At 42.4% G+C, this 15307-nt stretch overlaps 2 protein-coding genes and 1 non-coding gene across 6 annotated transcripts; 1 reads left to right on the plus strand and 2 right to left on the minus strand.

The window, feature by feature from the left end:
• Positions 1-299: 299 nt before the first annotated feature.
• LHCA4 (light-harvesting chlorophyll-protein complex I subunit A4) lies at positions 300-1688 on the minus strand. The gene is made up of 3 exons (XM_078584649.1): positions 1411-1688; positions 896-1311; positions 300-789 (listed from the first exon to the last, which is right to left on the minus strand). The coding sequence occupies exons 1-3, from the start codon at positions 1611-1613 to the stop codon at positions 656-658; spliced, it is 753 nt and encodes a 250-aa protein (XP_078440775.1). The 5' UTR covers positions 1614-1688; the 3' UTR covers positions 300-655.
• A 229-nt stretch (positions 1689-1917) lies between these two features.
• Positions 1918-1989, plus strand: TRNAM-CAU (transfer RNA methionine (anticodon CAU)). The gene has a single exon. It is a non-coding gene; the product is annotated as a tRNA-Met (tRNA).
• Positions 1990-7392: 5403 nt separating this feature from the next.
• PTB1 (polypyrimidine tract-binding protein 1) lies at positions 7393-12255 on the minus strand. 4 transcript variants are annotated; one of them, XR_013583438.1, is made up of 12 exons: positions 11941-12254; positions 10998-11207; positions 10119-10181; positions 9962-10035; positions 9785-9880; positions 9227-9284; positions 9030-9134; positions 8863-8944; positions 8657-8769; positions 8047-8379; positions 7756-7861; positions 7393-7640 (listed from the first exon to the last, which is right to left on the minus strand). XR_013583438.1 is itself a non-coding variant. In XM_078584769.1 (11 exons), exons 1-11 carry the CDS (start codon positions 12127-12129, stop codon positions 7853-7855), a joined length of 1332 nt encoding a protein of 443 aa, XP_078440895.1. In that variant the 5' UTR covers positions 12130-12254; the 3' UTR covers positions 7393-7852. The 4 variants fall into 4 exon arrangements, 3 of the variants coding, with proteins under 3 accessions (XP_078440895.1, XP_078440894.1, XP_078440896.1); XM_078584769.1 differs by having other exon boundaries at positions 7393-7861; XM_078584768.1 differs by lacking the exons at positions 7393-7640; positions 7756-7861 and having other exon boundaries at positions 7915-8379.
• Positions 12256-15307: the final 3052 nt, after the last annotated feature.

Consider the following 15307-nt stretch of genomic DNA (forward strand, 5'->3'; position numbering starts at 1 on the left):
ATCAGTGTCGACAGATATCAGATATCCACTTCGGAGATATAGCTCCGCATCCGAATATCATCATTCTACATCATCATTCTCTCTCTCTCTCTCTCTCTCTCTCTCTCTCTCTCTCTCTCTCTCTCTCTCTCTCTCTCTCTCTCTCTCTCTCTCTCTCTCTCTCTCTCTCTCTCTCTCTCTCTCTCTCTCTCTCTCTCTCTCTCTCTCTCTCTCTCTCTCTCTCTCTCTCTCTCTCTCTCTCTCTCTCTCTCTCTCTCTCTCTCTCTCTCTCTCTCTCTCTCTCTCAAAGTCGGGTGGAGTGTGAGAGGGACAGTAATAAAATAAAATGGTATTACAAAGCCGACTACAACCAGTCCATCGCGACGCCATCCCTTCTGCCTTCCCCACGCTGTTTCAATTCCACTTCCTTGCCTGTACATGATAAAGACTGAGATAGCCACCCCTTGCATCCCATCCACCTCGCCTCCTTCGTGCGTTCCTTCCTGCGCCGCACCGGCGACGTCACCCGACTATGGCCCAACAGCGAGGGATGAGAAATGATGGATCATGCCTGCGGTCTTACATGGCGGAAGAGAAAGAGATAGTGAGAGAGAGAGAGACAGAGACAGATAGACAGGAGGAAGAAGGCCATGGTCGTCGCCGGAGAACGTCCGCCTCAGCTGCTGAGGGTCTGGATGATGGTGTTGTGCCACGGGTCGGAGAGGTGCTGCAGCAGGTTGTCGAAGGGCCCCTTGCCTGTCAGGTTGTGCTGGATAAGGAAGCCCAGGAACGCCAGCATAGCCAGGCGACCTGCAAAGCCAACACGAATAATCGTAAGGAGAGAGAGAAATAGATAGACGGATAGACAGATAAAGTGATGGGAGAGAGAGAGAGAGATGCGGAGAGAGAGAATTACCGTTGGCGATCTCCTTCTCCTTGGCCTCGAGAGAGGGGGCGAAGTTGAGGGGGTTGAAGATGCCGCCGGGGTAGCCGACCTCGTTGGGGGGAAGGCGGTAGCTCTTGAAGATGGGGTCCTGGTTGACGCTGCCGGGGTTCTTGATGTCCTGCCAGCGGCGGATCTCGACGTAGTGGAAAAGGATGAACTCGATCACGAACAGCGTGGAGGAGGACGCGAAGTACTCCTGCTTGCCGGCGTCGTACCACTGCGGCGCGTTGATGATCCCGATCTTGGTGAACACTTCAGGCAGGAGCATCCCCGCCACGCCGAGCATCGCCCACCGCCCGTTCTGCAGCTCCGCCTGCACGAACCACTTGAGGTTCTCCGGGTCCTCCGCGAGCCCCAGCGGGTCGAACCCATTGTCCCCTGGCAAGCTGCGAGTGTCACCCACGGGTTAAGGATCAAAATTCAAACACGAAGAAGAAGAAGAGGAAGAAGAAGTAATTATTGGTTGTTGTTGTTCTTGCGCTCACCTGCCGTTGAGGTAGTCGGGGGAGGCGAGGCCGGGGAGCCACTCGCCCTTCTTGGCGGAGACGCGGAAGGCGGGGACAGCCCGAGAGGCGGAGGGGTTGCGGGAGACGGGGCGAAGCTTGGCGGGGGAGGAGCCGGTGAGGAAGCGGGAGCGGGAGCAGGGACGGATGACGGCCAGCGACGTCTGGGCGGTGACGGAGGCCATGCTCGCAGGCGGGAAGAGAGAGGGAGGGAGGGAGAGAAGGATGGGTGAGTTGGCCTGGAGACTTGGAGAGTGGAGAGAAGACGGGTGCTTTGTAGCAGGCCGGTCTTACGGCGGAGATTTGACGAGATCCCGCGGGAGGAACGGGGCGCCCAATGGGAATTCGCCACCCTTATCCCTCCTTATCGCCTCCAACCCGATAAAAATCTTTCCCCGCTCTTTCATTGGCCGATGAAGAGTGGGGGGGGGTCCCAAACGTTAATATTAAGTTATTTAAATATTATTTTTTTCAAGTCTCGAACATCAAATCAGAGTGGCGCAGCGGAAGCGTGGTGGGCCCATAACCCACAGGTCCCAGGATCGAAACCTGGCTCTGATATCAAGAGTGGCTTCCGCATTCTTTTTCTCCCGAAACATTTTTAGAAAGAAATCCTGCCATTATTTTTGTTATGGACAGTGTTTGGAATCGATCGTGGTTTACTACATGACAGACAATTATTATGGATCACGGTTAGTTGGATGGATCACGGTTAATTGAAAACACTATTTTCAACAGCTTACTCGTGCATTCATTCATGTTGCATAATTTTAGTAAAACAATTTATTCGGGAAAGGTAAATCCCTTCGATGTTCATAGAAAGATCACAACAAAAGTTAACTTTCCTTTGAAAACATAGCTGTTTGTTGTAATAAATCTAGGTACAGATATTTCCCATTCACGAATAACATTCTGTTGCTTGAATTGGCTCAACCTTTTTCGTATTTCTATTTGAGTAGCAAACCCTGCTGATCATTGAATGGTAATTATTATTATGATATATAAGATTGCATATGACGAAGCCTAAACAATCATATTCAATCAGCAAGTGATTTGTTAATCCCAAGTGCCCTCGCGTTATACAAGTTGGAATTAGCAAAATTAGACTCTGATGAATAATTTAACGAGAATTTTAGCTATTGTTCTTGTTTCAAATGTCACTAGTTGAATCAATTTTTGTAGTTCAAAGAATGTTATTCGTGATCCAATGTAGATACCACCCACCAGTGCAAATATATGAGGTTGGTAAACCAATCATACATTCTGCATCCTTTCTTTTAATATCCATTGATATAAATATATTCATGTAATGCATATGCAATACTTATAATGTGGTCCATGAATATATGTTTATTACTGAGTGAATTATGATGACATCATAATACATAGGCAATCAGTCTTTAAACATGATTCCTAAATATTTATATTCAAAGGATACTTGAGAATGAAATTATAATATCTAGCCAGAACAACACTATATATTCCCACTGATATAATGAACACTATATAATCCAAAAATCATTAGTGTGGGGACATAAATAACAAATGGTGAGTTGTCTTTGAGGAAATAGTTTATTAAATTGATGATATGAATTCTTGAGTGATATTACACCCAGCTGTCAATCAGGTTGATTTACATCCCGATCGTGTAAATGGTCCATAGACCTGAGATACCATAGACATCTTATGGATGAACATTTGTCTTTTTACGATGACCTATTAGTTCCTAATCATGGGATTCTGAAAGTTTTAGCTCAAATTCAATAACAAGCGCACAAAGGTGTGTGTGTTTCAAAAGGGGATCATCCACCCGAAGTGTAAGGCGGAGACAACTCAAGGAAGATCTTGATGGAAATATATGTGTTCGTTAAGTCAATCACACATTCCATGTTTCGTTCAACATTCATTGATATAATCTATTCATAATAATGCATGTGTGATACTTATGAACAAGTCCATGAATACATGGTCTGACTTGGAGAATTATGATAAGATCATAATATGTAGATGTCCAGTTGTTAAGAGTGTGTTCCAAATATTCTTATTCTGAGGATACTAGAAAAGGACATTGAACATGATTGAGTGGTCAACATACTATCATCTGTCGCTGGTAAAAGAAGAGTCAACTCAAGGGAGACAAAGTGATGATGTCCTTGGCCAAGGTGGTGGACTATTTCTTTGATGATTTTTGAACGCATCCATACTAACTTAAACGACTGATTAGACTTTGACAGTTTAACATACACCAAGTTTAGGAGCATCAAGCGGCGTAGGGACTATATGTACACATATCTGATAATAGAAAAGTTCCATGAGCGAGTTAATACACACTTTTGTATCTCTAGAGCACGAGGCATAGCTTGGCACTCCATGAGCCAAAAACTCCAACTATCGATTGGGAGTTGAATCAGTATGATGATATATTAATTATATTGGATCTAATAAAGATTATGGGTCGTTTGATTCATTAAATCGACTCATGCATGGTCCTAGAGAATCAAAAAAATAGTCTTTTAGACGTCCAAAAATTAACATAAAGTTTAGGGGTTTTATAAAAAAATCATACTGAATATAAATTGGGGAAGGACCTTAAAAAGGCTCGCCCATGACAAAAGTTTTCAGGGCCCTACCCTTATTCTTTTTGTCTCCCTTTGGCCACTCTCCATTTCTAATGAGATTGAGACGACGTAACGATGACAACTGAGAATTGGGCTCGTCAAGATGGAGGAAGAGATCAAACGCGTTAGGTATTGATGCAGGACGTACGTCAAGAACGTCGTCCCGTCGTCACCGAGTATGATGGCTCGGCGACGATAAGTGATAACGTATCGGGAGACGACGGTGTTGTCGTCCGACGATACCCTAGTGGGTATGTAACTACGTGGATGAATGCCCTACGTGTTGTACGTGCTGGCTCCGACTCGAGGGAGGCGCCGAGCTCCAAGCTTGGACGAGAGTCGCCGGGTGACGGCGACGGGGGCCTCTCGAACATCGTCGGAGTGACGAAGGCGTCTACGGCCGAACGGACTCAATCCGTTGGGCTCGCACGTAACAGACGTACTCGTCCGCACCGGTAAGACACTCAAAGACGTAGTTTCCTCTCATTTTACCACGCTCACCTACCTAGCCCGAGCGCGGTGGAGTCGAAACGAAAGTACACTGCAAGGAGTAAATAAACGAGCGTCGGAGAGTACGGCGTACCTCGACGACGGGCTCGTAATGCGGTGGTTTGTTGACGGCCGATGTCGGAGCGGGTTGGATGATGAGCGCCGGAGAGGTCACGGCGGCTCGACGTGCAGCAAAAGGTGCCGGAGCAGTTCGTAAAGTTCGGTCGTCGAGGGTTCAGACGAAAACCGTCGAACGGGGTGCGCGCGGGCGGTGCGGGATGGACAGCTCGGTGAGGGCGCGAGCAGAGCGGCAGCACGGTGGGGAGGTGGCGCGGCGGAGCGGCACGGCGGCGGCGCGCGGCGCGGGCGGCACGGGCGCACGGGCGGAGCAGCGTGGCGCCGGGTGGCGAGCGGCGTGGAGCGGAGCGGCAGCGGCGCGCGCGGCACGGTGCGACTGCGAGGGCGACGGGCAGCGGCGGCGGCCGCGGGCAGCCCGTGAGCGCGGCGGTGGAGCGCGGGGCGGCAGCGGCAGCGCGCGGGCGTGCACGGCGGCGGCGGGGGAAATCCTTCCCCTTCCCTTCTCTTCCCTTCCCCTCTTCCCTTCCTTCTTCTTCTTCCCTCTTCTTCCTCTTCTTTCTGTTCTTCTCAAACGAGGAATGAGACCCAAGTTCTGTTCGATGAAATGCCTAACTGAAAAAACAAGGGTCTGAGAACCCTAGGGCGAGCTCTCTTCCGTTATAACGGGGAGAAGAGTTGGGCCCTAAGTGGGCCATAACGGGTCCAATTGGGGAGCCCTTATAAATGGGCTCCCTTTACAAACACAAGACACAAACAAGAGGAAATAAGGGGAGAACTAGGGGGAAACAAGGGCGAAATAAAGAAGGAAAAAGGGGGAAGAACAAGGGGAAGATGGGGAATGGATAAAGACCCATTCCCCTCGACGGAAAAACAACGAAAGATGACTGTTGCGGGTGCGATGAAAAACACGATACGAATCGGGAAACACAAAAACACGAGAAAGGAACGCCGAAATCAAAGGGCGATAATGAGCATCTTTCACCCGGTCTTCAACGTCGAGGATGCGCACGGTGCTGATGACGTCGATGACGACTCTTGATGGCGTGCGCCATCAGGTATGTATGGATATGTCTTGAGTATGCACACTTGAGTGGCGCAATATGTCTCCCAAAAGGAAGTGAGAAATCACGGATGTGATTCATTCACATGTGATCTAGTCAACAGATTTTGAATGTTGGTTTGATTCTGCCCAAAGTCTTCCACTAGGGGAATCTCTTTAGTTTCATCCAAATAAGCCAACATGTCATTGGAGTCATTAAATATACTCTACTGATTTATATTAAAAATATTGATGTAAATGATGTAATATATTAGATTTCTCGCATCACATAAAAAACTATGTTTACTGTGATATTTATTGTTATCCCAACAATTCTATGATTATCATAAATATTGCTCTGATGTAATGGTTTTAAAATGTTTCTAAGCATTGAAATATTCATGTTTGTGGTAATATTTTAATGAAAAACACATGTGGGCCAATAATCAAAGCCATGCACCCCAAATCTAATTTGAATACGTGCTAACTTAGGCGGGGTTGAATGGACCTTAACGGTTCTAATTAGATGATCAGATTTATTTGTGTATATAAGAAGAGCCAGCTCTAACATTTTTTCCACAGTTGGTAGGTTCCAACTTGAATGTACTGTGTCACAAATTGACATCATACTAGCCTTTATGGGCCACTTGGGGTCCCAAACTTTATTTCGAATGCAATTACACTTCAATTGATGATCTTGCAGGGAACGTCTGTCTTGGATCAGGGGCTCTTTCATAAAAATTCAGACATGGCATTTATCCATTTGTTTGATTAGCTTCAACAAGATCTAGTTACATATTTATAATTCACATAGAATAAAGTATTATCTCAAATTAAAAGATATCACGCTGGCAGACACATTATTTTCTGAATTTTCACCATTAAGGCCATTTCAAGCTTCTTTGGCAATTAAAATACCTTTAATTACAAGTCCATGTTAGAGTGTCCAGTTTGTCTTAGATGTTTCTCGTCTCCAGTTATCTAATATCTTTTCCCACAAAAATTGCATAAAATGGCATGAGACTGAACAAATCTCCCCGTGTATTGACCTCACCATAAGGTGACCTTTCAAAATGAAGTTGAGATTACAAATTTTATGCATGGACATGTTTTAGCCCATGAGTGCCCAAATTGGGAGGCCTGGGACAATCCTCCCTTCATTTGCCCCCCTTATAAGTATACCTTGTTTTTTCTTCTTAAAAGTTGCTAGCCAAATGAAACATCAAGAATAGTTCCATTGTTGTTCATCATATTTTTTAGACTGAACTCTTTGTCATACTCAGAAGCATGTAGAAATCAAAAATTTGTATTTTTCTCCTTTATATGTGGGCGGACGAAGGGGCGGAGGGACAGATTGGAAGGGGGAGGGGGCGCGGGTGGAACTAACTTTCAATTATTTTAGTAGCATCGAACCTTTTTAGGTTATGTATGTCAATGAGAAGTGCTACTAGTGTGACAGAACGGAACAGTACTTCCTGAACGGAGAAGAGATTTTCGTGTTGGTAAACTGCAAAAGAAGGGCTTCTGGCAGAAAATTACAAGGTTATATTGAAGACATGTATACTTATATTAAATGATGTCGGCTTCAATGAAACATAAGGACAACGAACGTGAAAGAGGGAAAATCGTACTTGACTAGGGAAAAGCCGACAAATCACATATATAATAACATAGCAAGATCATAAAATAAATATCAAACTGAAAGATAATACATCATATTATACCTTCCCAGGTAATAGATGTATTGTAATAAAAAATATCATAAAAGATCACAATCGTTACATAGAGAAGGGTAACATATGTTTTTGAAATAGATGCACGAGGTAAAGTCCTCGGCATTAACACGTTTAGCAGAAAAAAAGGTATTTCAGGTTTCCCTACTTTGTGACCTAATCTAGGAACCTCTAAACAATCAAGCTCTACCAGAAAACTAGAAAAATGTAATGACAAGTACAACCCGGGTGACAGAGGAGTTTGCAATGATGAACCTGCGAGGCCCACATGTTATAACACGGGCAATGATGAAATGAACATCAGCGACCGCCACACTTGCAAGGTAGAAATGCGGCAAATCATAGGAACGATAGAATCCAAGGACCTCACCGCAGCTGTTTAACCCTCTATAAATAGTTGTATGGAGAGGAAAGGATAGGTCACCTTCGTAGCTCGACTGGAGTTTCTTCTTCCCCTGGGGTGGTATTCATTTTGCCTAATTTCAGAAAAAAAAACTTGAGTACGAGGGGAGAGGATGGGGCGGGGTCATACGATCACGAAGCAGTAGAGCAGAAAATATTATAAGTGCACGTGGGCAACAATTACAAAACATGCCAAGGAAAAAGTGGTGGGGAAGAGGATGGCGTCTCACGGTCAGTAGTAGACTGGGGGCTGGCTTACCACCTGGGAAGAGGGTCGGCCGTATGGTGGTGGTGGTGGCAACTGCTGCGACCCCTGCGGAGAACGAGATCCGCCTGCCTGCGCATAGTACTGATTTGCACCCGAGGTGGCCGGGTACCCCTGCCCGGGGTACCCGCCATAACTGCCTCTGCCCGCCACTGCTCCGGCCATATCCCACCCCCCTATCTGCCGGTCCTGCGGTACTCCCATGTACGAGGCCGCAGCAGAGGCGCCCGGGGAGGACCAGGCTGCGCCGGCGCTTCCAGGACCTTGCTGCAGAGGAAGGATACCCGCCTCAGAGATTGTGTAATCACGACCTCTTTCATTATGTGCCTGCGCATGCCGCAAAAAAAAATAAATGTAAAAATTGGCGCCATATCAATTTTATCGTGAAAGAACAGAAAAATAAAGAGACCACAAGGCAAGGGACAACTAGAAAGACGGGGAAGAATAAGCCACAGACCTCAAATCATCCGATACCCCCACGCAGGCAGAAAGAAACAAGCAAAAGAAGTTATTTTTATGCACGATCTTTTTTATTTCTTTTCTGGGTTTGGGATATACGATCACTTTATGAGACGAAAGTCTAAGAAAACTATCTAATTTGTACCTTTACATTGAGATCAGTATGACGAGAGTATGACAGATGAAGCTTACAATAGCCACCATCATAGATGCAGTGCCCTTCTAACGCTTCTTTTGCCAATGCAGCAGTCGTGATATCTGCACAGGTAGGAGCGAGAGCAATAAAAACCAAAACGATTTCGTGTCATATAAGGTAATTATAAACCTATGCACGGGATGATGGTTACTTGCCTGGGTACTGGATGAGAGCCTGAGTGCCACCGTTCTTCTCAAAAATCGCAATCTTTTGTACGGCGCCAAAGGCTGAGAACACCTGGTAGAAATGATGACCAACAAATTGAACCAGTTAAAGGCAGACAGAGTTTAGAGATATCGGAGAGAATAGACGTCTTTCTTACGGTGTGAAGGACATCAACAGTCACGGCATACTGCATATTCTCTATGGATGCAAGTAGAACGTTGCTTTCGGGTTCCTTCTTCTTCCCGTCAGGACCCACAATTGGCTGCAATCCCAGACAACACGACCACAATATCAGAAACTGCATTTCGAACTTACCCTTAGCTTAGAACTATTATAGCCAGGGAGCTGTCTCACCTGCATCGTTCCTTCGATGGCAGAAGCATTCACAGGAAGATAAGGATTGGTGTAATCCCTATAATCAACCAAAGACAAGAATTTTACTCAGATTAAAACCGGAAAACATTAGAAACTTCACGCGACATTCGCAAATTCAAACATAAATAATTACAGAAAGCAAATACAAAGGTTTAAGAAATTTTCATCAAACATGAATAAGAACGTAAAATGAGAAGACGGCAAAAAGGGCTATACTCAGACAATCCAATAGAGTGACAACCAAATGGCATGCAGAAATGGATCGGATATACAGGGAAGCGAAATAGCAAGCTATAATGCATTAAAATATCAGTTGTGAGATGAAGAAGATTACTATTACAAATGCAGAAAAATACATCGCCATTCCAGTAATGTGGCTTCACTATACCCTAGGTAACAGAGCAGAACAGTAGATTAGCCACTCCTCTTTCACTCTAAAATGAATGCAATAAAGATGATCTCTCTCAAGTTAACTTTGTCAAAACGATTGAACGTAAACAAGTCTCATAGAGATGTCATGATACTAAAGAATATTACCTGCTGCGATGAGATTGAAACTTAATATTCAAATCAGTGTGGGCTGAGAAGGATATGCGCAAGTGGCAAGACCCCACATGCTCTGGAAGGAGGTACCTGAAAGATGAAATAATAAGAATAGGACATTCCAAGGGAAGATGAATAAACAATAATGCGACCGACCACCCAACAGCCTACCTGGGAATGCTTCTTCCATCAAGGGCATTTCGTGCTGCAGATGCAGTTTCTGCATCGCTGAACTGAATAAGTGCCTATATTTGCGTGAAATAATATTATGAGAAAAAGATAAAAACCTGGATAAATTAAACTGCTATGATAAATTAATTTTAACAACCTGAAAGCCAGCCGCTTTCTCAAAAGTGGCAATTTTGTGCACAAATCCAAAGGCAGAGAACACCTATAAGATATATAATACGCATTTTAGACAATAGAAGAACATAAAACGTCGTTTTACTACAGAAAAAATCAAAATGAAATTGTACAAAAACGAAATTCACAGTTTGAGTGCATAAGAGCACCTAAAGGTACGCGCATGACAGTAGCAAAAACTCCAAGCCACCATGCATGATGAAACAGAATAAATAAGTAATAACATTGACATCAAAAGAATCTAAAATTCCAGACAAATGATAGGGCAAATGCTAGCGGGTAGACTTCAAATGGTGAGGCTAATAAAAGTATATGATCCCAACTATTTTCTCCGGCTGATGAACAGAGGGACCCAATCAGAAAGATGAGATTGACCATCTTGGGACAGGAGTCAGGAAGTAAGTGCAATCCTATCATCACGAATGCAAATCTTGATTGATGAAGTTACAATTCAACGCATGCATCCAAGGATCAGAAGTAAAACCTTGAAGATTATTTGCCTTCACATGCCGACCTCGTCCTACAAGTTACATTGTCATGATTGATTAAGGAAGGATATAAAATTTGCTCATCTAACATCTGGATATGAAATGTTGGGGATGGATAAGGAGGGAAATACACGTCAGATTCCTTCTACTGTAGAGAGCTGACAATTTGTAAATCTCCCAGTTTACAAGGACCTGCTCATATAGGCAGATTATGTCAATCATAGCCTAGGAAATCAATCAGCGGACATTAAAAATATAAAATATATGTATGTGATCGAGGTAAAAATACAATTTGAAAGAATCATCAAAACAAGGAATGAGAATTTACAGAAACAAATCATGTGCACCAGGCTTACCAAGTGAATGACATCGATGCTCACATCTCCAGCCTCGACACCCTCAATCGTTACCAGCAGGACATTACCAGCGATATCACCAGAACTCTTGTTGTTGGTAATTTCTTGTCGGTTGGAATACTGAATATAAACTGTTTTACCGCGAACTTGAGCTGGTTCCGAGGAAGAAGAATAAAAAGAGACCATCGAAATAGCCTGATTGAGATCCGCCTGACGAAGATCAAACGTTGAGGGGTAAGCAAATTAATTTAATCCCGAACAAACATTTAAGGGAAAGCATAAAAGTACTAAAAACGAAAATCTTAATATCAGGATGCGCATCAAAAAACGTTATCTTTGTAAGTGACAATCCTCTGGTGGACAGAAATTCGTCGGTTTAGACATGCTTAACGTTTGAACGGGACAAAGAAAATTCAGAAAAAGACACAGCGGAAAACATGAAACCCGATACATCATAAGAGTGGTGCAAAAAGGAAAGTGCAAGGAAATCCTTTATATAGATAGCGAACGTGAGTAAAGAATTCCCCATGGATATCGAAAAGCGGCAAGTCCCGTTGGACCCCACGCTCATTATTCTTCCGATTATATTCACACTAGAAATCATCGCCGATCGAACGATATATCTATCGAAAATATCGAACCGCAGATATGAGAAACAGTCGAAATCAGCCGGACGGAGTAGGGAATACAGAATAAGGAAAACTCGTTCACTGGATCTCTTATTATCCCTATCAACCGCCTCATAAAACGAGAGGGGATCGCGTCTACGAAATAAGAAGATTCAACTAAAGGATGCGCAAACCTAGATGCGGAATGAGGTCTTGTCGAAACACGAAGAACGATACAATACATGAATTCAATTCGATCAAAAGAAATATAAATTTTTCTTTGAAAGATCGGAAGAAATATAAATTGAAACGGGGAAATCTCGATCTTCACTTACAAACTCGACGAAGGCCTGGTTACGATTAGCGCCGACATTGCACTTGGTATTGACAATCCTTCCAAAGGGCTTGCACAGCTCTACGAGCTCTTCCTCGGTGCACTCCCACGGGAGGTTCCGGAGATGCAGAACCTTGGACGGGGTCTGCGTGTATCGAAACTGCGTGGCTTGGCCCGACGATGAAGACATCTCGTCGATCTTGCTTCAATTCCTCCGACGAATTAGGGTTACAAGGGTTCCGACGGAGTTTGCCCCCTTTTTCTCCGCCAACGCCTTGCACAGAAGAGAGAGATGCGATGGGATGAGAAGAAGCTTCGTGAATAAAGGGGATACCCCTTTATATATCCCTTCATTGCTCCAACCGTCTCTCTCTGGATCCTCTGTTCAGAGATGGACGGTGTGGATGACCCCCCCCTGTCGAGTCCTTTTTGAAGCCCACGTTCTTCGGCGATGGGCCTAATTGGGCTGAGCCCGCAACTAAAAATATCTCCTTGTGCTCAGGTACTGGGGGAACTCGTATTTATTGACAATAATAAATGGTCAAATAATTAAAAAACCATGAAAAACAGACATTCTTGAATTTACTGATATCTGTCCTGTTGACTCACAAGACAATTTAGTAAATGTAGAACCGAGTGTACTAAAAAAACCATAGGTGTAATAAAGCATTAGTTTGCAGCTGCATGTTTTAATCACTGATATTGATTCCATGTGATGCTGAAAAGGCTACGCCACCTCCATAGCCACTAAGTTCCACTAACATATCATAGTGAGCCAAGTTTTTTACTTCATTTGATCAAGTACATGGATGATGCATCCTCCACCAGAGATTATTAATAATACTACTCTTAAAAAACACTTACGGAAGATGAAAAAATATACCAAACTTTTTCCAATATAGTTTGAAATATTATATTCATTTTACATAGTACAAATCAGACAATGTATTATGTGATAATTTTATTCTATACTGAGAGATTGTGTTTTTAAGTCATTTGAAAGTAGGTAATATTGAGAGAAACATCAAATCTGAATAAATTTTATTTCATAATTTTCAATAATATATCTATGTAATATTGAACTCGTATTATCAATCACACCAAGGGTTGGCATAATGTTTTCAAGAGTAAAGTTGTATATAAATGATTTGATAGTCATAACAAAGTTCATACACTAATTTTATTTAGTTTATTTGTTAATGAAATGCATTTTATAGCCAAATTTGGATTGAAAAAGTAAACCTAAAACAGTAGAAATTTATTTTGTTAATTTTTTCCCATTAAGCTACTTGCCATCTCACAGTTCTTGATGGCTAATGTACACTCATCCTTAGTAAATTTTAGAACACTGATGAGTAACTATGATAAGTTTATTGAAAGTCTCTATTGATGATTTTAATAGCTTTCATAAGATTTTTTTGATGATTTCTTACTAAACATAAAAACTATTTTCTAATTTCTATATTCCAGGAGTCAATCGATCATATTCATTAATAATTCATAAATATGACTCAATGCATAATGCAATTTATTCATGTGTTATATTGTCTATACTTTACACTACGCATCCCCTTGGAGGCACAGTCTTCTAAGGACATGTGGCTCCTCTCATTGTCATTCCTTTGTGTCTAATGTCCTCATGGTATTAGAGCACCACATTCCTCTCTGAAATCATTTATGCTTATCCTTGACTATTTCCTTTACTAGTTCTACATGGTATCAAAGCAACAGTTTTATGTTTGCCTAGAATCGTAATCACTCTTGCCACACCTTTATCTTACCACTCTAGTTGTGCACTTGCGTCTACCCTCTCTATGACTTTTCTTATACCCTTTGCATACCACTACCCTTGCCATTTCATTTTCCTTGCCTTGTTTCTACCCTTATTATGTTTTTGCCTTTGTCTTTCCATTCCCCAATCCTCCTTATAGCCATCCTCCATCATTGTGCATGTCGCCACCTTGTTACCTTGTGATAGCCGACATACATCACCATTATAATCACCACCCAATAGCCCTATACCAGTCAACATTCATCATTGTGCAGTCACCTTGTACCACTCATCACCCACCGTTATGCTTGTCACCACAATCATTGATAAGCCAGAAAAATGGTATAAGTTAATTCCTGTAACCACAGATTTATAATATTTCCATAATAAATATATATTTGAGTGAGGGTCAGAAATTAATTAGAACATTTTTCATGTAATTATATATATATATAACTGTTATCGATAAAATCTAAACAAACTCCAAGACACACAATAGTTTCTTTTTTGAGCAAATGGAATGAAGGAAAGCCTAAATTATGTTGACAACAACTTAAAAGATTTTGAGAAAAATTCTAAAATATTGTAATGTTAAAGAATAAAACGAGAACAACTTAACATAGCTCATGGAGATTTTTGGCAAAGGGTGCCAGGTTTGCCATAGGAGTGCCCGTACTTGGCATGGCAGTGCCAAAAAATGCTTGGCGAATCTCTAGTTTTCTAGTTAAAAAAAATGCAATAATTTGAGCTTTAAGATGAATTTTTTAGCACTGTTTGCACCGTTAGAAAGCCCTGGACTTTGATTATTACACATTTTAAGAAAAAATCAGAAAATTTGAGTGTGGAAGGCAGGAACCTCCAAAAATGCTAGAACCTTTGGTGTCACTTCCTTTCGAAACAAGGATACATTATTCTTTAGTTTCCTCCAAATAAGGTTATCTGTTTCCCGTATTCACTCAACATGACACCAAAACACAGTGGAACTAAGAAATACTTTTTTCTCTCAAGGCTGCCAAAACATAGCTTGGGACAGAAATTCAAGGATAGATACAATGTGGGAGAAAAGGTGTATAAATAGGGATCCAAGATTCTCAATGTGAGAAACCTAGAATTTCTGGCCAGGAAAGAAACAACAACCACCCACTTGATCTCCTTGAAAATAGGCCCCTCCTTTGATTAGGTTTAATCCCCTTTTGGCATCTGTACGAGGCCTGCTCCATAGTAGTATTCATTGTGCTTTAGCTCCCTCTCTTCTCCGCCATTGATACAACATTAATATTCCAATTACCTAAGTCATGTCATACGATGAAACTCCATGGATATTATGAGAAAAATAAACTGTTTGATTCAAGATAATCATGCCATGGATATTAGGTTCTCTAGTCTTTGAAAAAAGGACAATAATGGCATCACAAATAATCATGCCATAATGAGCCAATCATTATCTGACATCTAATGCACTTTATTCGTAGAAGGCGACGTGGAGCAATAGGAAAAAGTGCATGATTTAAATCTCTATAAGTGGGATTCGTAACAAGAAAATGAAATAATGAAGAAAGGGTAGAGAAAAATTAAAAGTTGCGACAATGCATGTGGC

Source organism: Wolffia australiana, chromosome 13 (assembly GCF_029677425.1).
Source record: "Wolffia australiana isolate 7733 chromosome 13, ASM2967742v1".
NCBI lineage: Eukaryota > Viridiplantae > Streptophyta > Magnoliopsida > Alismatales > Araceae > Wolffia > Wolffia australiana.